The sequence below is a fragment of the Haplochromis burtoni genome, unplaced genomic scaffold (genome assembly GCF_018398535.1).
Source record: "Haplochromis burtoni strain Fernald_Lab_line unplaced genomic scaffold, NCSU_Asbu1 Contig_350, whole genome shotgun sequence".
NCBI classification, from domain to species: Eukaryota; Metazoa; Chordata; class Actinopteri; order Cichliformes; family Cichlidae; genus Haplochromis; species Haplochromis burtoni.
The window spans coordinates 84366-108708 of NW_024582711.1; the positions used below are offsets into that span (position 1 = coordinate 84366).

Genomic DNA, 24343 nt, shown 5'->3' on the forward strand with positions numbered 1-24343 from the left:
GTGTGTGTGTGTGTGTGTGTGTGTGTGTGTGTGTGTGTGGTATATATATATATATATAAAATTGTAATTATAGCTTGTTATTCTGCACTACAGGCCAGCCTTCTTCTGCTGCAGAAAATGGAGAAATCAGCCCAAATGTCCAACCCACCCCCATCACAGATAAGGAAAATGCTATTAAGCCAAAACTCCAGATTACCTTTACAACATTCACTGTCAAGAATGGTGAAGAGTTAAAAGTAGAGGTCCCAGTCTTGGGGAACCCAGCACCAAAAGTTGAATGGAAAAAAGATGGCCAGGGAGTAAAAGAAACATCAAGGCTAGAGATTTCAACCACACCGTCATTAACAGTCCTTCATATCAGACATGCTATCAGGGAGCACTCTGGTCAGTACTCTGTCACTGCAGCCAACAGTGCTGGAAAATATACAGGGGAAATCACCGTGGTTGTTCTTGAAAAGCCAGACCCTCCCACGGGACCTGTCACGATTGATGAAGTCAGTTCAGACTATGTTACCATCTCTTGGGAGCCACCTGAATACACAGGAGGCTGTCAACTAGACAACTATGTAGTGGAGAAACGGGAATCTACAAGTATGGAGTGGCAGACTGTTTCTGCAACTACAGTAAGAACCACAATCAAAGTTACCAAGTTGAAGACAGGAAGTGAATACCAATTCAGAGTGTTTGCAGAAAATAGATATGGAAAAAGTACTGCAATCACATCACCCATTGTAGTTGCACAATATCCATTCAGTGTTCCTGCTGCCCCAGGCACCCCCTTTGTTTCCACTGTTACAAAGTACAGCATGGTGGTTGAATGGGAGCCTCCAGTCAGAGATGGAGGCAGTCCTGTCATTGGCTATCACCTTGAACGCAAAGAAAAGAACAGCATTTTATGGACCAAACTTAACAAATTTGTTATACTGGATGCTCGCTTCAAAACAAGTGGGCTTGAAGAAAGTATTGAGTATGAATTCAGAGCCTTTGCTGAAAATATTGCAGGGCTCAGCCCATCTAGCAGGATATCAGAATGCTATGTGGCAAGAGACCCCTGTGATCCACCTGGTAAACCTGAAGCCGTTGTCATTACGAGAGAGAACATTACACTCCAGTGGGCAAAGCCCAAATATGATGGTGGAAGCAGTATTACAGGCTATGTAGTAGAAAAAAAGGAGCTCCCAGATGGCAGGTGGATGAAGGCAAACTTTACAAATGTTATTGAGAATCAGTTCACAGTCACATGTCTGACAGGAGGACAAAGTTATGAATTTAGAGTAACTGCTAAGAATGGGGCTGGTGTTTGGAGTCCACCTTCAGAATGTGTAACCATCATTGCACAGGATGTTATTGAAGGACCCACAGCATCAGTTGATCCCAAGTTCAAGAGTACTACAGTTGTTCAGGCTGGAGAGACATTCGTCATTGAAGCTGATTACTTTGGAAAGCCTCTTCCAGCAGTAACATGGTTGAAAGAAGGAAGAGAAATTGACAAAGTCACACCAAGAATGGAGATCAAAACCACTCTCACACATACAACCCTGACTATCAGGGACTGTACACGAGCAGATGGGGGACACTTTCTCTTAAGCCTCACTAACATTGGTGGAACTACTTCTGTCCCAGTAAATTTGAAGGTCTTGGATAGACCTGGTCCTCCTGATGGACAACTGAAGGTAAAAGTTATCAGTGCAGAGAAATGCAGTCTTCACTGGAATCCCCCCTTAAATGATGGAGGTGCAACTGTTTCTCATTACATCATTGAAAAAAGGGAGACCAGTCGTGTTACATGGACAGGAGTTGAAGCTCATGTTGAAGCTCTCAGTTACAAAGTAACAAAACTGGTACCTGGCAAAGAATATGTATTCAGAATTGCTGCTGTGAACAAATATGGTGTTGGTGAATTTTTGGAATCAGACCCCTTAATTGCACAAAATCCTTTCACACCTCCAAGTGCACCTTCTACACCTATAGTTACAGCTGTGACCGGTGACTCGGTAACATTAACATGGGAAAGGCCTGAGACTGATGGAGGTTCAGAGATTGATGGCTTCATTGTGGAGAAACTTGACAAAGAGGGTGTCAGGTGGACTAAATGCAACAAGAGAAGACTAAATGATTTGCGTTTCCGATGTACTGGGCTCACAGAGGGGCATTACTACCAGTTTAGAATACTTGCAGAAAACGCAGCTGGTGTGGGTGCTCCCAGTGATCCAAGTGAATATATAAAAGTATGTGAAGCTACTTACCCGCCTGGTCCACCAACCAACCCCAAAATGACAGACTATTCTAGCAGTACTGTGTCTCTGGCTTGGTCAAAACCAATCTATGATGGAGGAGCCACCATCAGTGGATATGTAGTAGAGATGAAAGAAGCAACAGATGATGAGTGGATTACATGCACGCCAAGCGCAGGTGTAGAGGACACAAATTACACTGTGAAAAGACTGAGAGAAAATGCAGAGTACAATTTTCGTATTCGCGCCATAAATGCTGCTGGAGTCGGAGACCATGTGGATCTACCTGGGTCTGTGGTTGCAGCCGAAAAAGTAGAGGCACCAGAGATTGAGCTGGACGCTGCCTTGAGGAAGATTGTCAGCGTTCGAGTCTGTTCCACTTTACATCTCTTTGTTACCATCAGAGGAAGGCCAGAGCCTGAGGTTAAATGGTCAAAGGAAGGTGACACCCTCAGTGAGCGTGCTCAGATCGAGGTAACAAGCTCCTATACTGTGCTACTCATTGAAAATGTCAACAGAAATGATACTGGGAAGTATGTGTTGACGGCTTCGAACTGCTGTGGCTCCAAGTCAGCATTCATCAATGTGAAAGTTTTGGACTCTCCCAGTGCACCAACAAACTTGGAGGTTAAGGATGTAAAGAAGGATTCTGTGTCCATCTCTTGGGAGCCACCTTTGATTGATGGAGGAGCAAAGATTTCGCACTACATTGTAGAGAAGCGAGAGGAGACTAGAAAAGCATTCACAAGCGTCTTTAGCAACTGCATGAGGAATTCATATAAGATCGACAATTTACAGGAAGGATGCTTCTATTATTTTCGTGTCCTGGCTGTGAATGAGTTTGGCACTGGGCTGCCAGCAGAAACCACGGAAGCTATTAAAGTCTCTGAGGTGCCCCTGCCTCCTGGCAAGATCACACTCAACGATGTCACATGCAGTAGTGCAAGACTCTCTTGGGAAAAGCCAGCCCATGATGGAGGAAGCAAAATCACATGTTATATTGTAGAAATGCAAGCTAAGGGAGATGACACATGGACAAAATGTTCAGAGAGTAAAGCGCTCGATGCAATTATTGATGGCCTGACAAAAGGAAAAGAGTACTTCTTTAGAGTGTGTGCAGTGAATGAGAAGGGAAAGAGTGAGCCAAAATGCCTGCTGGCACCTGTGATAGTAAAGGATACCAGTACTGAGCCTATGATCAGTCTGCTGTCCAACACATTCAGTGTGAAGGCAGGAAATGATTTAAAGATCGATGTTCCATTTAAAGGGGTACCACCACCAACAGCAACCTGGAAAAAAGACGGCAATGCACTGAAAGAGACAAGCAGAGTAAATGTGAGCACATCTGACACGTCATCTCAGATCATTATCAAAGATGCAACCAGGATAGATGTTGGTGTTTATGAGGTGACCCTGAACAACTCCGTTGGAACCACCTCTGCTCAAATATTTGTTAATGTTTTTGAAAGGCCTGGTCCTCCAGCAGACCTCAGTGTTGATGGTGTCAGTGCTGACTTTGTGTCTCTGTCATGGCAGCCTCCACATTACACTGGTGGATGTCAAATCACTAATTATGTTGTTGAGAAAAGAGATACAGGCAGTACATTATGGCAGAGTGTATCAGCTACAGTTGCAAGAACATCAATCAAAATTTCCCGTCTGACACAAGGCACTGAATACCAGTTTCGTGTTGCTACAGAGAATCGCTATGGAAAGAGCCAATTCACTGAGTCAGAGCCTGTTGTTGCTCAGTATCCCTTCAAGCCACCTGGCTCACCACCCAATCTTCATGTTGTGCAGGCCTCAAAGTCTGTTATGGTCATTGCTTGGAGCAAACCGGAGAGTGATGGCGGCAGCCCTATTATTGGGTACCATATTGAATGCAAAGATCAAAGCAGTATTCTGTGGAAAAAATTGAACAAAAGCCCAGTGACGGAAAACCAGTATAAGGTGACAAGTGTTGAGGAGGGTCTTATATATGAGTTCCGGGTGTGTGCAGAGAATATGGCAGGTGTTGGACCCTGTAGCAAGCCATCTGATCCTGTAGCAGCTAGAGACCAGTGTGACCCCCCAGGCAACCTCACTGTCACCAATATAACTAACACTTCAGTAACTCTCTCGTGGGACAAGCCAGAATATGATGGTGGCGCTAAAATAACTGGTTACATTGTTGAGCGCAAAGAACTGCCCGATAGTTGCTGGCTTAAGTGTAACTTCACAAACTTATTGGACACCTTCTTTGAAGTGACTGGCCTTACAGAGGGTGAACAGTACAACTTTCGTGTTATTGCAAAGAATGCAGCGGAACTCTTCAGTCCACCCTCTGAAACAACCGGACCTGTCACAGCACAGCACAATGTAGAGCCACCCAAAATTATCTTGGAAGACAAATTTCGACAGGTAGTGGTTGTCAAAGCAGGAGACCTCCTAAGAATAGAAGCTGTCATCTCAGGCCGCCCCAACCCTACAGTGTTTTGGCTGAAGAATGGTAGAAATATTGGCACCACAGGACGAGTTGAAATAACCGCAACAAAAACGCATACCTCTCTGCTTATCAGAGAAAGTGTTAGGAAAGACTCTGGGCAGTATACTCTTACTCTCCAGAATACAGGGGGCACCACATCCAAGGCTATCACCTGCAAAGTACTAGACAGGCCTGGTCCACCTGCTGGACCCCTTGAAGTTTCTGGACTTTCAGCAGAAAAGTGCACCCTCTCATGGGGAACTCCTCATGAGACTGGTGGGGCGGAGATCATGTACTACATTGTTGAGAAATGTGAAACCAGCCGTGTTGCCTGGACCCTTGTGTATGGTGACATGATGTCAACTACATGCAAGATAACCAAACTTCTCAAAGGAAACGAATACCTGTTTAGGGTGAGGGCAGTCAATAAATATGGTGAGGGTGAGACTTTGGAAAGTGACCCAGTCAAGGCCATGGATCCTTTTACCATCCCATCTGCTCCAACAGATGTTGAGGTCACAAGTGCAACCAATGAAGCGATGACTATTTGCTGGAAGACGCCCGTCTCTGATGGTGGCAGCCGCATCAGCGGTTACATTGTAGAGAAAAGGGAGAAGCAGGGCATCCGTTGGGTCCGGGTCAATAAGAAGCCAGTCTATGACCTACGAGTCAAAGCCTCTGGTCTGCATCCGGGATCTGAGTATGAATTCAGAGTCTTTGCTGAGAATGCTGCTGGGCTAAGTGAACCAAGTTTGCCATGCCCACTCACCTTGGCAGAGGATCCAAAGTTTCTTCCTTCCCCTCCAGTAAAGCCCACTATAATTGATTCATCCAGATCTTCAATCACTCTGTCATGGAACAAACCGGTGTTTGACGGTGGAGCGGCAGTTACAGGGTACAAAGTTGAATTCAGAAAATCAACAGAAGAAGACTGGACTGTTGCTGTTCAGAACACAGATAGGACAGAGTTTACAGTAACTGGACTCACATCGGGGACAGCATATGTTTTTACTGTCAGATCCATAAATAAAGTTGGTATTAGTGAGCCTAGCCCAGAAACAGACCCCGAAGTAGCTACAGAGCGAGAGGAGAAGCCTGAGATTCACATTAACCCTGAGATGAGAAAGACTCTGCCTGTTAAATGTGGCAGCTCCTTCACATTGACGGTGCCTTTCACAGGGAAACCTGTTCCCAGTGTGTCATGGGAGAAAGCAGATGTTGATCTGCGAGTCAGAGGAATGATCAACACCACGAGCTCTGCCACCTCTATCACAGTGGAACGAGCAACACGTGATGACTCTGGCAAATATACTGTCAAACTGCAAAATGCTGCTGGATCTGCCTCTTTGACCCTAAATGTGAGGGTTTTAGATTCACCTGGTCCCCCGGCTCATATAATAGTTAAAGATGTGACTAAGAACTCTGCCACTGTTACCTGGGACATTCCTGAGAATGAGGGAGGGTCTCCCGTGAAGAACTACCTTGTAGACATACGAGACATCAGCAGAACGGGATGGATAAGACTTACTGACAAGTGTCGCCGATTGTCTTACAAGGTGTCCGACCTGGAGGAGGGAGGAATCTATTTCTTTAGAGTCACAGGAGAAAATGAGTACGGGATTGGGGTTCCAGCTGAGACCAGAGAGGGAACAAAAATGACAGGTAACACTTAAGATTAAACACACCATCAGCTACAAGAATTCTTTCGCAAAAATACATGTTAAAACCTCACCTGCACACTTTTACATGCTGTTTTACCTCTGTTTTTGCTTTAGATACAACAGACTGGGAGACAAATCCAGGAGCCTAGCTTGCCCCACGTTAAGATAATCATCTCCTGAAATTTGGAGATATTCATCGGGGTTCTTTTTGTTTTTTTTATAAAAATAGAATACATTCAATTTTGTTTTAAGATGTTCTTTGTCGATTGAGTTCAAATCAAAACATATTTTGTAAAACGAAGGCAATAAAAAAAAGTTATTATTAATAGCTCGTGCTGGTGAACAACCATTCTGAGGAATTATGATGTATCAGTTTCTAACTTTATGGTTCAAATGTCTTTATTTATGTAAAGGAAAACAGTTTCAGGCAGCACACAAAAATTCAGAGACTCTGGAATTCTGTATTGCTTAAGGTTATCCCTGCTGGGATAAAACACATGCAGATATGTTTTGGTCTTTTGCCTGACATGAGAGTCAGAGTATAACGAGTTGACAAGTTAGTCTCATGTCCCTGCACTTTTCTGTCTTTTGTTTATGGAAGTAACCTGATTAAACATGTACATCATATTTATGCCAAAGATTTCTTCTTTTTTTTTCTTTCTGAACATGTCGGACAAACATATATGTATGCTTTGGGTTGACTTTATAAAAATTCTCTCACCTATGTTATTTATGCTGACAAAAGACAAGACAATATTACTTTATAGGAGGTAGGAAAACCAGCAAGAACACTTTTAATCTCAAAACCATAGTTCTACATCTATGTTTGCTTTTTATTTTACTATTTCTGGAGGAGTTTAGGAATGGTTAAATAAGAACTGACACATTAAAAAAAATTCCGTTCTGTATTAAAAATACAAAAAACAAATTTTAAAAAAACGTGAAAAAAGTAGATTTGTCCAGGTCAGGTTATACACCAAAGATGGAGGAGAAGAAAACATGGAGGTAAATTCAGATTCAAGATATGAAGTATCTATGTTTTATCATCTGAGAGGGGGTCCCCTTCACCAAAGAAGCAAGAACACAAAGAAAAGAGACAACAGAATAAGCATCCTCAAGCCCCATCTCCTGAACTGAAAACACATGAAAACATGGATAAATGTGCTTATTTATTTCTGATATGTGTGTGAATGTGTGTGTGAATGGGTGGATGACAGGTTGTGTAAAGCGCTTTGGGGTCCTTAGGGACTAGAAAAGCACTATACAAATACAGGCCATTTACCATTTACCATATTGTCACAATTTCTTCTTGTCAGCAGATTTGACATGCAATCCTGTTGTGTCCAGACAGATGACAATAAGCCAGCTAAACAACAACAGTCGACTATAAGCTAAAATTATGGTACAGTCTAAGTTTTAAGTTTCTGATCTCCATTGGTTGACTAAAACAAGTTTGTCATATTATAGCAGCCACCATAGTTACAATTATGCACTTGGATTGGAGGGGTAAGAAAACAGAATTCATTTGACTGCAATCTACAGACATCTAGTGGTGAGATTTTACACACTATTACTTTAAAGATCATCAATTAACCTAACCCCACTGATGCTGCATGTCTTTGGACTGTGAGAAGATAGTAGTAGTCACCCTCATACTGAATACTCATTCAGTTTCAGATAAGTCTTGGTTTATATTAATTTAAGCAACTTTCTAAATCTACTGAAAATAAATAGTGATGTTTTTTGCAAATTAATCTTTTTGATATCTTTGCTTAAATACACCTTTAAAGTAATAATTTAAACAACTACAAAGAGAATTAAGCCTTTGTGAGCTAAGGAAACAATTTAGTATTATTATTTTTAAATAATACAATAGGATTGAATGGATTACTATTATTTTTAGATTATGACATAAATGTGTCCAGTAAATACTCAGGACCATAGAAATGTTGTGCAATAATATTTTATATGTTTTAACATATGTTTGTAATGTTTGTTTTGTATTTATGATTATGGGGTTGCAAGTATAATTAATTGGGTTGCAGATCAGTGATAGTATTAGAGGGTGTGTTGTTGTTTTTTCAGAAAAAGATGCTGTGTAATTTAATGGATTATGAAAGTCAAGAATAACCGTAGTTATACAAATAAAGAAAGGAAACATTATTTTGTCTTCTTTGGTAATATGTGGAACTGGGTTGGACTGGTTAGAGTGATACAGTCTACTGTGATACTAGTGATTCTATCACTAGAGACCCCACAATAATAGGACTCACAGGGCTTTATTTTTATGCTACGAAAATAAAAGCTACTCCTTGTACTTGAGTACATTTCACTGCTCACGTCTTACTTATAAAAGTGTTTTTAGGATCCTTATTTATATCAACGACCTTTACCCACTTCCAGTCGGTCTCCTCTTTTATTTTGTTATCTCAACGAAAATCAAGTAATGATGACAAAATTGTGAACAGGAACCAAACTGAGTTTTTCCTTTTTTAAACTTTCCAAAGAAAAAAAGGCCACTTTTTTTTTTTTAAAGGTTTTGCATATACGTCACTATAGAAACCGCTACGTTACACCCGACAAGGGGAGGACGCTTCTAGTCAGAAACCGGAAGTAAGCGAAGCAGAAAACATTAGCCGTTCAGTAGTTTTGCGGGTTACTGTTAACTACGGCAAAGTACAATTTGGAGTTGAAAACTTCGACATGGGAACTACGGCGAGTCAACTTTCGAAAGAGTCGCTCTCAGAATATCAGGTAAGTCCCGAAAGCAAAGTCTCCACAGGCAAACTTTACCTATTTTCTTAATGGACGAGTGGAAGTGTTTTTTACGCCCTGTAATAACGTTAAAGGAAGAGCGTAATAGCTTTGTTAGCCTGACGTTTCAAAGGAGAAATAAAACGATAAGCGTCCTGGTGCTCAAATAACCAGTATTGTTTACATTTGTAGTTGATGTAATTCGTATTGATTATATGTAACGTCTGCGGAAATACTATTAAAAACAAGTTACGGTCACTAGCCTAATAACAACCAATACTGTTGCTCAGACTCTTTAAAAACATCCGTTTGAGGGTAAAAGTTACAAATTTATGTTAATAAGTGATTGTTGTCTTTGCACTGATGCTTACATTTACTTTGCCTTTGTTTTGGAAGAAGAAAGAAGCGCTTATTGTTAAACTGAGGGTTACTAAACTCAGAGAAAATGTATTCATAAATATATGTGTCATATATGTGTCATCCTTTTATCTCCTGTTTGAACAACTTCAGTAATTAAAATCAGGTACGCACTGAGTGGGTCCGGGCTGTCTTGTCTTTGTTTTGTTGTTCATTCAAAGCTCAGTTTGAAAACTGTTTATTATTGTTTAATGTATCACTTTTTATATGCTTTTATTTTTCTTGTTAAATTAAGAAGATGCCTGTTTATTTGAACAAGAAGCTCTTCAACTTCTTAAAGGACTAATCCTTACATATATTTTTAGGAGCTGACCTTCCTGACAAAACAAGAAATTCTTCTGTAAGTGACAAGCTGCAAGTCATCATACTAACAAAAACATTTTGTCTTCTGCTGGTTGTTGTAATGTGTGATATATTTTTCTCTTTTTTTGCAGTGCTCACAAGAGATTCACAGAACTGCTTGAGAAACATGAAAAAGAACAAATAGATGCCAGAGTACCAATAGGCAGGATTATTACTCTGCCTGAGCTCAAGGTGAAAAGATTTTAACAAAGCATATGCATTACATTGTTTTTATGTTTTGTTTTTTGCGTTAATGCTTGATTTCTATGTTTATGGGATTATATTGTAATTCATGCTCTGAAGGAAGTGCTTCAGTGGCTGGTAATCTGTTCTGACCTTTGTACTCATTCCCGTTACAGTCCAACCCCTTCAAGGAAAGAATCTGCCAGGTGTTCTCAACCTCTGAACAAAAAGATGGAAGCCTCACTTTTGAGGACTTCCTGGATCTTCTGAGTGCCTTCAGTGACTCTGCTACTCTGGAAATCAAATCCCACTATGCATTCCGCATATTTGGTAAAAAAAAAAAAAAGTTTTGGTTGTTGATAAAAAGTGATATAGTTATTTTTGCACGCAAATATGTCAGTCTACGTAATGCTAACCAGTCTGCTGCTTTCAGACTTTGATGATGATGGAACCCTTGACTGTGCTGATCTGGAGAAGCTGGTTAACTGCTTAACTGGTGAGACAAACGATGCAAAACTTTCCTCCACGGAAATGAAGCAGCTCATCAGCAACGTGAGATTACTGAGTTTGTCTTTATAGTTGTAAGGGGTGGTTATAAACTGCGTGTGGGATGGTATACTGATGTGTCAGTAAGCCTAACAATGTGTTTCTTTTCCATGTCTGCGTGTTGTTTAGATTCTTGAAGAGTCAGACATCGACAAGGACGGAACTGTGAACCTCTCAGAGTTTCAGCATGTCATTTCAAGGTCACCAGATTTTGTCAGGTAACTAGAAATCCAGCTGCTCCAAACACCAATAATTATTTGCATTTATAAGTGTCCAATTGATTCTCATTTGATTTATCCACAGTTCCTTCAAGATTGTGCTCTGAAGACTTCCAGTGGACCTTGGAGATGCATGCACCTTTTTAATTTTAGTGTATAATTTTAAATCAGAACAATTTTAATTACTTGCCTTAAATTATATTTACCTGTGGATTTTGCTGCCTTAACTGTTTTATGTCATTTGTCAAATATAAACCCTTTTTAAACATCTGTTTGAAGAAAAAATAAAAGTTTCACCAAAAAGTATTGAGTTGAGTTTTTATAGAGAAAAAAAAATGAACAAAGAAATTTAGTTAAGTCTTTGTGTTTATAGGAGAAATTTACAACTGTTGTCCAAAGTTCACTGTGCTTAACAAGTGCATTTTGTGCTATTTTCAGCACAAGCTACTTCCTCCTTTACAACAGCAGCAAATGTGTTCCATGTCCCGCACACCACATCAAGCACACGCATCTGCTCAGCCCTGAAAAACTCCACACGCTGCGGCTCATCCGAACTAGTTACTGTTTGGTGTCCAAGCTGGCCGTATTCCCCTGTAAAGGTAATAAGGGCAAAGATGCCAAAAATCTTGGCGTTCACTTTGATTTGAATGATACTGCTGTGAGTATTTCACTTAGATGTAACACATTTCTAAAACCAAAACTCACCCCATCCCCAAGTGTAGAGGTCACCAGTGGCTGAAAATAAGAAATTGTGACACGATGATTGCTAGAAAATGTGCATCCCGGTAAAACAACTGTCAGAAGAGATTCCTTACTTGTTACTGCAGCTGTGTGGCGGGAACCACAGCTTACTGCTCGGATTTCACATGATGAAGAGACGTCCAGCAGAGCGGGGAACGCCTGGATTGATATGAACACATCTTCATGCTCCTCTTCCTCCTTTAGCTTGTCATCTGGTGGTGTGCTGGTATCACAGCATAATTCTCCTGTTTGATAAGGTCAGTGGTTCAAAATGGATGTAAAAACTGCCTCTTCAATAGAACTCTTTAAAGCAGTGCACATTTCAGGACAGACCTGTTTGTTGACTAGTTTTCTGCTGAGATTTCCTCAGACCTCGAGAAGGAAGTCCAAGCTGGCCGCTCTCATTCCAGCCCCACACATAAAGGTCACCCCCATCTAAGAACAAAAAGATCCTCTTCAAATCCTTTTCAAACTGATTGTAACTTGTCCAAATCTTTATTTGACATTTACCACTAATGCAAGCTGAGTGCCAGCCTCCTGTAGCCACATGGGTCATGGGCATCCCCCAGAGTGCCTCCACTGCTCTGGGCTCCTCCTCAGAGGTGAGCCCTCCATGCCCCAGCTGACCATGGCTGTTACATAAACACATGCACGCATAGGAAGATTACTTATGCTTATTTGTTGTTTATGCATGAAACTGCTGCTTCTCACATGTTCAACAAAGACATATGTGTGAGTGGCTCCACCTGCCCAGTCCCCAGCTGTACACTGCTCCAGTGGCAGTAAGAAGAACGGCATGCTCTGCACCCAGTGCTAGGCTCCTGGCTTTCAGGTGTCCTGGTAAGGTGCAGTAGAAGGGAGGCTTTAAGGCAATGTAACCTCCAGGGACCAATGGCAAATTCACATCTATAAAAATAAATAAAAAGTAATATTGAGACTCTGTAATTTCATACATCATTATTAATGTCTGTCTAGCCAGATAAGATATTAGCATACACATTACCAGAGCCCTCTGCGTCGGTTTTTATATCCATGCTCCATGATGGACTCTTCTCCCTCTTCTGCAGATCCCAGGTCTCAATCCTGTCTGGGAAGGCCAGGGTCAAATGCGATTCACTGATGAATACATCCTTACAACCACGGCTCTCTATTTTAGAAATACCACAGTCCTCGCTGGAGACCGATTCCCCAAAACCTGCCAAGCTCAGGCAGCTGTCTCCTGACAGAAACAACAAACAACAAAACAAGAGCTAAGCTAAAGCAATAGATGTATTAATCCTCAGGACTTAGGCGATGTCTTTGATACACTCACCCTCTAAATGTAAAGATGCTCTTCGACTCCAGCTCACTCTGATCTGACTTGTCTTCAAGCAGCATCTACTTCTATCCATGTGACTGCTGAGCTCTGCTGGGTGACTTATTTTGACTTGGTGGGGCGCGCTGCTACTTTCTCCTCTGCCTGACTTTTCCTGGACACATATCTGTCCAAAGGCGTTGAAACCGAAGCCAAACCAGCGCATCTGAACACCGAGCAGCTCAACAGAAGCTGTTCGCAAAACTAACCTACGATTGCGCTTATTTTTATTTTTTTTTAATACAGCAGGAGCACAAGCGGCGAGAGATGATGACGAGTGGCGAGGGAGGAGCATGTCATTTAAATCGTCTTTAAAGAGACATACACCAAGTTCATGTTTATTGACAGTATTTAAGGTTGCTCTGTTACTACACATTACACCGAGATTATTGTGAACAAAAGCTGTGCATCAGGCATATACCTCGGGCTTTTCACAATGTCTTATAAATAGCTGGCTCACTAAGTGTGAAATGTGCGTGCGCATAAACAGTTGTACAATAAAAAGTTGTACAGACATGGAAGGGTTGGCTTTTTTGATCCAGATTGTTATGTGGCCTAAGTGGCCTGGCTCACTTACGTAGCAGATCAGCTGGACTGTACATGATCACTAAACTAAATTGAGTTTGAAACCCCTGCCAAAAATTATAAAATGTGCACCACAAACTTTGATAGGACAACTTGTGTCACAACTTGTAGAATGGCCATTTTAATAATATAAACATTCTCAGAGCAGTCAGTGGCACCCCTCATCCTCCTAGCAGATGTACCTATGATGTCAATTTCAAAATCCTTTCTTCTGTTATTTCATTCACGATATTTTCAAAACAAAAAACAACTGAGATTCAGACTCATCGGAGACTTTCAGTAAATACACTTGAGGTATACATTTGAAACTCCTACATTACTTCATTGTCAAGTGATCGCATTCAAAGAGTTGGGTATCCATATTGCCTGCCCAGCAGGGCGATGACAATACCCCACCAGCCTTTCATGGCTGAGGGATAAAAATAGTTGGGCATCCCAGCACTAAAGCACCATTATAAAGTACATCTAGCCAGGTGGGATATGGAATAAAGTAAACAGAGAAGTGAGGATTGGTCATTTTTATTTATTTTTTTCATGTGTTCAGTTAAAACGTATTAAAACAACAAAGCATATTGGAAATGTGTTGGATTGTCAATAATAGTGATAACAAACATTTAAACAAAAAGTAAATTTTATAGTGTAAATTAAATGTTTCTATTTTTGCTGAATATAAAATAAAATATTGAGAAAAGTAGTGTGCACAATAAAAACAAGAATGTGTTTGTGGGACTAATAATGACACTCAAATGAAATATTTGCACATATATAGGAATGGTCATTTTTAGTGGAAATACATGGAGGAGAAATGTTGGTCTCTGGGTGGAATACGCACTTTTGCCAGACTTTAACAAGTGTACAATCAACGTTACACAGCAGTCAAAAATCATTTCTGTGCTGTTGGTTCTTCCATTTGATACCATTCTTCACTACATCCCTTTTTGCTTTTAATCATTTTTTGTTAAGACATATGAGCCCATTTCCTGCAAAAATGAAATTACTTCACTGGTCCAATATAATGTTCAAAGAACTGAAACGCTGTCAGGTGGCACATCCACACACTGCCCTTTGTGTTCAGGGTTCAGTTCCTGAGCTCTTCTCCTTTCCTTCCCTGTTTCTGATGATGCCGTACTCCATTGCTTTATCCAGGCAGTTCTGAGCTATCTTGGAGACGGCATCTGGCATGCTCTCTCCTCCCTTTGCAAGGACGGAAAGAATCTCCAGAGCTTCGCTCTCTATGAGTTTCTCAGCCAGACTCTTCTCTGCCTGGATCATGTTCTGAACTATGACCACTCCACGATGACGTAGGTCAGGTATTTCACTGAGCAACAAAGCCTGCACAATTTCTAGCCAGTGGGTTGTCTGAGAAGATAACAGAAGTCATGTGAGCAAAAATAGAGTAAAAAAAAAAAATAATAATAATGGTAGCGACACTACTGGAGTGCTTTTCTTACAGTTCCAGGGATGCGAGCGCAGAGTTCAGGATGTTCGGCTGTCAGCATGGCCAAGGTTCCTGCAGCAGCTTTCCGCAGCCTCCCGTCATCCTCTCCGCTGTAAAGCACGAGCAGCTTCAGGCGATCATTTCCTGTGGCCAGGTAGAGCTTCTGCACCTGAGGATGCCACACAGCACAGCCGCTACTGTCAGTTCAACCGGTATTCATGTATTCAAAGACTTGTTAATAAATTATCCCTTACCTCAGTATTTAAAACCAAGTTGCACATGCACTCTGTGGCAGAAGCTCGTACAAGGTCATGCTCCTCAAACATGTAACCTTCAATTTTAGGTACAGCTTTCTCCTTGATGATCTTTTGCCTGTGAAAGTGTATACTTAATTCAGAAAACTGAAAAACACTTATGAAACTGCGCTGATCAGGATAAAAGATGCTTTAAAAGGCAGATATAATGTAAGTTTTGAAAAAAGTAAAAAATAAAACAGAACAAGGCATGCTTTGCATAACTGCACAACTTCAGTGTTAATTATCAGCTTCTACAGTGAAAACAGCTTTGACAGGAAATTGGATTTCAGTGGTCAACAGAGACTCTAAATGTTTCAGTCTTTGGAAAGTTGCCATACAAGAAAATTACTGCATGTTAATCAAGTCTGTGATTTAGTCCATATTAAGTCTCAGTCACTTGTGGTCACCCTGGAATAATTTAAAAACAGGTTTGATGGAAGGATTTCACACCATCTAAATACTTTATGCTAAGCAATAAAAGTGACACATGTATTGATCTGCAAAAGTAGCTTTGCAAAATGCAGAAAATGTAAAATAAAATAAATAAATAAAAGTATCCTAAATGTAATGTTCTGGAATGAAAATAGACTGTTTTGTATGAATACTTTTAGTAGAGACTCCCCCCTAGTGGCGAACCTGAGTCTATCGTTGATGCCAGCCAGGTTTGTGAGAGCCATGAGTGCCTCAAAGTTCTGCAGCAGGGTGCACTCAAGCCTCAGAAGGCTGGTTAGTGGGCGTACCACCTCATAGATCTGACCCCAAAAAATACACAAACAAACAAAAGCAAGATAATGTTAAAGAGTTATTGTATTTTTTTTAAGTTAACTTGTGTGTTACTGTTTGCATTTTTACCCTTTCTCCTGGAAAGGCAATCTCCGGGTTAGACGTGATGGTTATTTTTGCCAGGGCTTGTGCAGCTTTGATTTTTCCTGCATCTGTGTTGTCGGATGCAAGTGGGATCAGAGCCTTTTGGAGGAGAGCAGCAGACATAAATCATTTAAGCCTTCTGAAGTGTGGTGCTTAGTTAAGAGTGTAGGCTAAACCGAGTGTATTTTAGAATAGAATAGAAAAAAAATCCTTTAATTGTCCCACAAGGGGAAATTTGGGAAATTTTTATCAGTACACTCTACCTTTCCTCCACCCTGTGCCACCACTGTGCCTCTGTCTTCCTGTCGCTCCACTAGGGCCAAGAACACCCTGCCGTGAAAGATTATATTAACCAGAAAATCTACAGAAAAAACAGTGAAAGATAAAGACTTACTGCCATTTTCCTACCTGGCAATACATTCCCTACAAGCCTCAGTGAGTGCAGGACTCTCCTGTTTGACCATGCAAACCAATGCAGACACCACACCAGCCTCCAGCAGCTTCACCAGCCTTTTCTCTACATAGGAAGGTGCATCCTAACATAAAAAAAGCAGGCAGAAATATGAATCATAAACAAAGATAATTGAAATGAAGCTGTATAAAATAAATATTGTGCTATGTTAGTTCTACTTCAAAAGAAAAGGTTAATTTTAGTATTACCTTGGGATGTTCCTCAGGTACATGCTGCTTTGCATACTTGGCCAGCTCCACCATTTGAGGGTCTGGTTTCTCCACATCATAACTGTTGGTGCAATTCACTAATGTAGAACCCACAGCAAAGAGCACAGTCTTATCCTCGGACTGCAAAAACACACAGAAAACACAAAAAGGGCATCAGTGCATTTCAAGCATGGATGACAATCTGGTCCTGTGACATGAAATAGTTAGCAATAGTTACTTAGATTTAGAACAAATGAGTCCAATGAGAGACAGGAAAGGACTACTGATTAACTGGTCAGCGCTATAGACAGGACTAACACTGCCATCTAATGCACTGTGAAGGTGTGTGCCAAATATGCTGGCGTTTGGTTATGAAGAATCAGACCCTGTTAACTCCACAGAAGTCAGAGTGGAGAAAATATAAGACTTCAGTTTAAATTCTTTCAGCTATGAGGAAAATAATGATGAGTTATACTTTTGCAAGGTCAAACATGGCCAGCAGGGCATTCTTGTCTTCCACCAAGTCTTCCTTTACATCTGCATCAAAGGTGAGGTAGGCGAGACCTTCCACAGACCAGCGGCGGGAAGTTGGGGGGAGAGTCTCATTACACAGCCACCTTACAGAGAAAGAGATAAAGCTTGTCAGTTATTTGAAATCCAGTAATCCACTCAAAACCTGGTATTTAGATCAGGTTTTGCAGATGTACATCAAGCATGCTGCATCTCTTAATCTATACCTAGGGCTTAAGATTCAATATAAGCCAACATACTTCCTGCACTGCTTGGCAAGCTTAAGTGTAGATCCCTCTGCAAACTGCTTCATGCTGAAATCTGTTCCTCCTGCTGATCCAAGCTTGCACAAACCCTGTGCAATAGCCCACATACACATAGCTGTTATTTTCATCTTTATTTAGAAGTGTTATTTTCTAAAACTATCTGTGGTACTTACCACTAGGGCTCTCACACGTATCCTGTCATTCTCGCTCTTCTTGTATAGGTCCTTTAGCAGGGACACTCCGTTGGCTGTGATAAATGAAGCTCTCTTGGCTTTGCCTGCAGCATGGATTAGAGCCTCAACCGCTACCTGCTGGTGAGTAACATCTTCGGAGGCACACAGCGATATCACGGCATCCATCATTCCTGACATTTCCAGAGTTCTGTTACCCACATCACTCGGCCCTTGTAGAAGCACTGATACTGTCTGGATGGCTCTCAGCTTGCCGTCTAGGCCAGGCCGGCTGAAATGTTGCCTGCCCACAACAACATTATGTTAGAAGAATCAATCAGTTTTCATGCTCACAAAGGACTTGTGATGCAGTTCTGGAAAAAAGATCTAAACGAACAAACAGTTTAAACAAGCTTCCTTGGTCAACTCACTGAACATATTCTTCACATAGTTTGTTGAAGTTCTCCCTCTCTTTGTCACTCTTTAGGTCATCATAGAGTTTGCTCAGCAAGACTGAACAGCTCATGTGACTGTTGTCTGTAAGAGGTGGCCCTTCTGAGATCTCTGGGACAGTCCCAGCCACTTCCAGGATTTTCTTCAGCCCTGTAGGAAAACAATGAGTCTCTAATTCATATACAGTGATAACAGATAACATCAGTTATAAATTTTCTAACATAGAAAAATGAACAAAATAAACATGCATCTTTGTGTCATGGTAATGCATGCCTTGGTATCCACCATGGTTTAATAAAATATTTGCCTACATGTAGGATGTGTTTCATACCCTGGTCTACCACCCATAATGTGAGGGAGTTATCTGGGTTTTTCAAGGATTTGCGGGGTACTTGTTTGACAAGGAGATTTATAGCGCTGTCTCTGCCCGGTCCTGACACATTTGATGCTGGCATCATTTCCAAAAGGTGTCGTAACATTGACCGCAGCTCCTTGGATGGTTCTGTGTTAAGATTCATATAGTGAGTAACAATTAAATGTAAAGAACACAGAGCCGACACACACAAAACATTTGCTAAAGGTTAACCTTCAGTGTAATCAAGTTCCCAATATAAGTATCTAAACTCACCAGGAAGTATAGCTTCATCTTTTCCTCTGATCTCTCTTTTCATTCCTTCTGTCAGAGCTTCAAACATCACCTGTAGCAGATGGCAGGCAGCCAGAGACACATTTGAAGCTCCTGATCCCATTACCGCACACAGCTGCTCCATTCCCAACTCATTCACTATCGCCATAGTCTGGAAATTCAAAGAATGGACATCAGCAATAATGAACTGCAAAACAACTGAGTGACAAGCACATTGAACAGCCTGCTCTAGCTTCACATTAATGATGGATGGAAATCAGAATGCATATAAACCTTTTTTTTAAATAATTCCAAACTACAAAAATACAAAAAGTGACTTTAAAGATGAAGCAAATAGTAATCTCAAAGGAACAGTCACACTTACTCTAGACTGATGTCCTGTGCACAAACCAACCAATGTCCTGAGAGCAGAAAGTACAACATCCTCCAGCTTTGACTGCAGAAGTTTCTGAATTAGCTTAACTCCATCATTACGGAAGATCTGTTCAGCTCCTGCTTCCTCTCGAGATAGCACCACTAGATTCTGAGCAGCCTGAAATTGATTGAAGGATTTGATTATTTTGGTGCCGTACAGTTTTACAGACGCATTAGCATTAATGAAGAAATATCAGGCGCATCAAGAATGAATTAGAGGAATGTATTCATCTGCCTTTTGAGTTATTCTCACCTTCTGTCGATCGCACTCTTTAGTAGATGGATCTAAGAGGAGGGAGAACATCTGCTGCACACGAGCATCGGTGGAGTTTAGTTGTGCTGACTAAAGGGTTAAGAGAAATGATTTCAATTAGCAAGATACAATTTAGAAAATAAGTTTATCCACACCTTTATCCACATCACACCACCTTTTGCTGAATCTGTGCTCCCAGCTGTCTGAGCAGATCCTGGAAAGCTTTATTTTTGGGCTCCAGTTGGGCACATCTCTGAGCATCCAGAAAGGCCTGGTCAAACCGGCCAAGTTTCTGAAATGCCTGGGCCCTCCGAAATCTGGCTTTCACATCACCTTGGTCAGTATCGAGTGCTGGAAAGAGACAATAATAATATTCATCAAAGCTGCAAAAGCATCTGTGTAAAGACACATTTCATGCAACAATGTCCAGAATGCTGAAAATCACAAGTTGTGAATAATGTTATCCATTATAAAAAAAATATTTCTGCTGTAACTATTGCTCAATAAGAATTCTTTGGTCTATAATACCTACCTAATAACTAAAAGTTTGTTTTTGTTAAGACAACATAATGATACTGGTGACATATATACCATTATAATTATGTTGTCCATTGTTTGTTTAATTATTATATTGCAGGAAAAGATGCTTGTATGTAATCGACGTCATCACACTGTTTGGCCAGCAGAGCGCATTCAAACTCCATTGTTTACAATACTCTCAGTTTGCACCACATGCGGCAGAGTATCAATCAAGTAGTGTCTTCACAGTAAGTAAGAAAAGTCAATAAACACTTTCACTTTTTCAATATAACTTAAATATAATCTAGATATACCATAACATTAAAACCACTGGTTTAGGTGTCCCATTACTACCAAAACAGTTACTAGGTCATGGTCACAGGATGCCTGGTGAAGTTTTGCTGTCTGGTACTGGGATATTGGCAGCATAACCCTTTCTTGGTACTGTGGATTGCAGCGTGAGGGCCTTCATGTATTAGTGTTGTTCCACTCAATCATGTGATAGGTTTGGATGTGGGCAGTTTGAAAGCTGGACCAGTGCCTTTGGCTCTTTATCTATCTAGCAATTTAAATCTATATGTATAAAGAAAATATATACACAGTATGAGTCAGATGAGCTGATCTGTAGAAAATTGTCAGATTAGTAGCTCAGTTTAAAGTTGTCATGCATCTTTGGTTTCTTTTCTATTTTTTAGCATCTGAATGAATGAAATATAAGGCCATCTGTGCGTATATATCCTTGTGCATTATGCGCATAGATTCATTTGTATGTATTTAAGGTATTGCAAATTACCTTATTGTTAACTACTCATATACACAAAGTACAGGTTGATAAGATATTTCTGCACCTTTTTTGTTTTCCTTGATATGACTGTGGAATTTATTATGATTTTACATATTCTAACCCATACATCGTAATATAAGTGCACTTTGCAACCTCCGTGCCTTTCTCTTGTCTTTTATAGATTACTCCTGTTTCTTATTTATTCTTGTTGTCTTACTATTTATATTTGTTTCCTGCATAGTTGGCGTGGAGCACCCACAATTTCATTGTACGTGTACAATGACGGCACGGTGGTTAGCACTGTTGCCGCACAGCAAGAAGGTCCTGAGTTCAATTCCACCATCAGGCCGGGGTCTTTCTGTGTGGAGTTTGCATGTTCTCCCCGTGTTTGCGTGGGTTCTCTCCGGGTACTCCGGCTTCCTCCCACCGTCCAAAGACATGCAGCTTGTGGGGATAGGTTAATTGGATAATCCAAATTGCCACTAGGTGTGAATGTGAGTGTGAATGGTTGTCTGTCTCTGTGTGTTAGCCCTGTGACAGACTGGCGACCTGTCCAGGGTGTACCCCGCCTTTCGCCCTATGACAGCTGGGATAGGCTCCAGCGCCCCCCGCGACCCTGAAAAGGATAAGCGGAAGCGAATGGGTGGATGGATGTACAATGACAATAAAGGGCTATTCAAAAGTGTACATGGCGAGGTTCCAGGAGGATGACTGTTATCATTGTGCAAGTGCAACCTTTATAAGGTTGGACAGGATCCAAAAACCTCCAGGCAGGAAGTTACTTTTATCCATAATTGTTAATGTGACTGGCGAATATTGATAAAAAGAACACAAGCCAATATTCATATTGTGAAACTATTTGGATGATGAATGAACTTTAAACCGCGTAAAATAGGGCTAATTTGAGCACTAATACGGACTATTTTCTTTCATTTCAGCTAAGTTGTGGGCCGCGATGAAAGAGAAGTTATTCAGTGATGTTGAGAATAAACAAGAGAACATACTGACCTTTCGAGGCATCAGCCTCTGCCTGGCTGTACTCCTCCAGCTTAAGGTAGCACGCAGAGCGGTTACGGTACAGTACAGCTTTGTCTGCCTGGCTGTCAGTCAGCTTCAGTGCTTTGGTGTAACAGCAAACAGCACCTTGCATGTCTCCTGCCTTGAAAAGAGTGTTTCCTTCCTCTTTCAGGGCGGCGGGGTCCTAAAGTAAAGACGGGGGGAAAGGTAGCAGCGGGATCACAGAGAAACTTCGATCAAATGTATTTGAGTGAAATTAGCTAAGCTAGGCAAAAGTAGCGAATTGTTTCTACATTACCTTTTCTTTTTCAGTCTCACTCATCTTTAAGGTGTCGCACACAGTATAATGCAAATATGTAGATTTATTTTACTATACGTGGTCGCAAACACCGCTAACTCCAGCCAAACATGTTACATCTTTCTGCACTTCCGGGTGTCGGAGCACGTTGACGACGTGCACCGCCCCTCTCGCCCACGCTGTATTACCATAAAAGGAAGAGAACAGCTACAACGTTTCTGCCTCCATCTCCACTTTATTTGGTTATATTTCCATTCCATGTGGCTTTCTTCAGTCCATGCAGACACAGAGAGTTATATCAGGCTACTTATGTCATAAAGAGGGGTTGTGAAAGCCAGCAGTTCATTTTTTTCATACATTCACCATATCTGTCTGAGAACTGTAATATAGCAATATAGAACTATTTTTTAAAAAGGAATTACACATGATAAGAACATTTGGGTTGTTAGGTTGTGGGAAAATCACTCGTCTGACTGAGTTGTTCTCCACTCGCCACATTTTGTAAATGTAATCACAAATGCTCAAAGTTATTGAATCAATAGAGCAGCTTTAAATGATATATTTTTAAGAATTCATTTATGTGAAGTTTTAACATAAATGTTATGACTTTTGTCATTATTGCCTTTAAAAAAAAGAAACTAGTTATTTTGATTAACTGTATAAGTGTATGCGTAAGTCTGATTAACTAAGTACCACTCAAAGATAAATTGATCTTTTACTGTAATTATTTCAATTTTTTTAGCACTGATAAATGTCAGTAACTTAGATAAGTATCCTATGTATGATGCAGGACAATGTTAAACATTTTTATGTGAACACTGTCCACTTGGGGAGGCTATTAAGCAATACAGTCTTTTATTATACTAAACTTGATCAAGACAGGAAGAAGGAACTAGTGTTTGTCTTCTACAGTTTGCATGTTGTTGTATTTATATGTTACGTGCTAGGGATTCCATTTGAAATGTTTGTGGATGTTAATTAAAATGTTTTGCATGTCAAACTGGGTTGTTCCACAGTGCCAGTTCAGCCAAAATATGTACTTCAGGTCATACATAGAAGAACAACAACTTAAATAATGTGTTACATTAAAATTTAAGCACCTCATAGTGAAGTGATTCATTTATTATGAACCAAGGAAAACGTTGTCTCACTTTTTGGAAACAAGAGTGCATTCTGAATTTTGGTGTAAAAAATAAAATAAAATAAAATAATATAATTGCAAATTAATATGTTAACCTAAGGTCAGCACTACTGCTTTGTCTCTTGCAGTGGAACTCCACAGTTAAAAACACTAAAGGACGTGTACTGCATTTCTTATACCAGTCCTATGGGAAATCTCCTTTTACCAATACTGTCTAGCACTATTGTTCGGTGTCCTCTGTCGCCTTGGAGACAAGTTTGTCACCTTTGGTCCTTGTGCTCAGGTACACCTGTTAAGGCTCTTATATTACCACAGCACCTTTGTTAATTTAGAAGAATATCCAGCATGGTGATTGGTATATATTTCCTATTGCCTGGACTTTTCTGTAAGGTCTCTTACATAATTTAGTTGCAGGAAATCTAAAACAGCACCAGGGTCCCAAAGAAAAAAAGGCCTGGCCTGAAATCAACAACAGCTGAATAAACATTTGCTCCTTCCTTTTGTGGAAAATTATGCTGTCATTACTGGTGGACTTTCTGGAACCATAGTACAGAAATAACTTAGAAAGCTTAAACATAGCAAACCACTTTTAATATTTTTTGAGACCTTATAAGAAGTTATTGTGTGTTGCGGCTGGAGTAAAACACATTTCCTGTAATTTCCTGCGTATTCTGCTCATTAATAACTGAACTGACAGCAGACCTTCTGTTTCAAAAAACAGACTTCGATAAGCCACCAAAAAACAACAGTGTAGCTCATCATCAATGCACCATTATGTTTTCCACACAGGGCTTTGCTACTGTTGTTTACCTGCACTGTGGTTCTCAGCAGCTGTCACTGTGGCCTAAGACTCTTTGTCTGTTGGCATAGGACTTTGGCAGGCAGGGGTTACAACAGTCCCACTGCAGTAGCTTTATAAAAATTTCATAGAGATAAAACTTTCCAGCTACCTCAGAAAGAACTCTCTATTGCATTTTTTTTTAAATGCCTGTGTTTCTTATAACAAGCACAGCACTGGAAACAAAACAGGTGAATGCTAGTTATCTTTAATGCACTATCTATGTGGGATGATTTGCTTTTAGTCAACTGTTAATTATTAGTGTCTGATTTCT

The 24343-nt window shown here is 40.6% G+C and overlaps 4 protein-coding genes across 5 annotated transcripts in view; 2 read left to right on the top strand and 2 right to left on the bottom strand.

Moving 5' to 3' along the window:
* The window catches only part of LOC102298596 (titin), a 9287-nt gene extending 1112 nt beyond the window's left edge, over window positions 1-8175 (top strand). The window contains exons 3-4 of the mRNA XM_005942823.3: window positions 94-6360; window positions 6474-8175. Coding sequence (XP_005942885.1) covers window positions 94-6360; window positions 6474-6508 — 6302 coding nt within the window. The 3' untranslated portion in view covers window positions 6509-8175. The remainder of the gene's footprint in view (window positions 1-93; window positions 6361-6473) is intronic.
* Window positions 8176-8935: 760 nt separating this feature from the next.
* Window positions 8936-11125, top strand: LOC102297455 (calcium and integrin-binding protein 1). The gene is made up of 7 exons (XM_005942819.3): window positions 8936-9113; window positions 9836-9870; window positions 9965-10064; window positions 10232-10385; window positions 10489-10607; window positions 10731-10819; window positions 10905-11125. Exons 1-7 carry the CDS (start codon window positions 9063-9065, stop codon window positions 10924-10926), a joined length of 570 nt encoding a protein of 189 aa, XP_005942881.1. The 5' UTR covers window positions 8936-9062; the 3' UTR covers window positions 10927-11125.
* Window positions 10902-13200, bottom strand: LOC102297760 (RCC1 domain-containing protein 1). Of its 2 annotated transcripts, none has more exons than XM_014340256.2 (8): window positions 12873-13200; window positions 12564-12779; window positions 12307-12466; window positions 12071-12192; window positions 11894-11995; window positions 11635-11805; window positions 11525-11554; window positions 10902-11410 (listed from the first exon to the last, which is right to left on the bottom strand). In XM_014340256.2, exons 1-8 carry the CDS (start codon window positions 13078-13080, stop codon window positions 11229-11231), a joined length of 1191 nt encoding a protein of 396 aa, XP_014195742.1. In that variant the 5' UTR covers window positions 13081-13200; the 3' UTR covers window positions 10902-11228. The 2 variants fall into 2 exon arrangements, with proteins under 2 accessions (XP_014195742.1, XP_042084715.1); XM_042228781.1 differs by having other exon boundaries at window positions 11244-11444.
* Window positions 13201-14137: 937 nt separating this feature from the next.
* unc45a (unc-45 myosin chaperone A) lies at window positions 14138-22246 on the bottom strand. Its single transcript, XM_005942817.2, has 19 exons — window positions 22091-22246; window positions 21784-21976; window positions 19648-19823; window positions 19473-19562; window positions 19170-19337; window positions 18788-18956; window positions 18491-18661; window positions 18138-18309; window positions 17710-18010; window positions 17531-17625; window positions 17236-17377; window positions 16761-16901; window positions 16509-16636; window positions 16364-16430; window positions 16086-16199; window positions 15870-15985; window positions 15192-15309; window positions 14951-15106; window positions 14138-14858 (listed from the first exon to the last, which is right to left on the bottom strand). Exons 1-19 carry the CDS (start codon window positions 22112-22114, stop codon window positions 14571-14573), a joined length of 2829 nt encoding a protein of 942 aa, XP_005942879.1. The 5' UTR covers window positions 22115-22246; the 3' UTR covers window positions 14138-14570.
* Between the last annotated feature and the right edge of the window lie 2097 nt (window positions 22247-24343).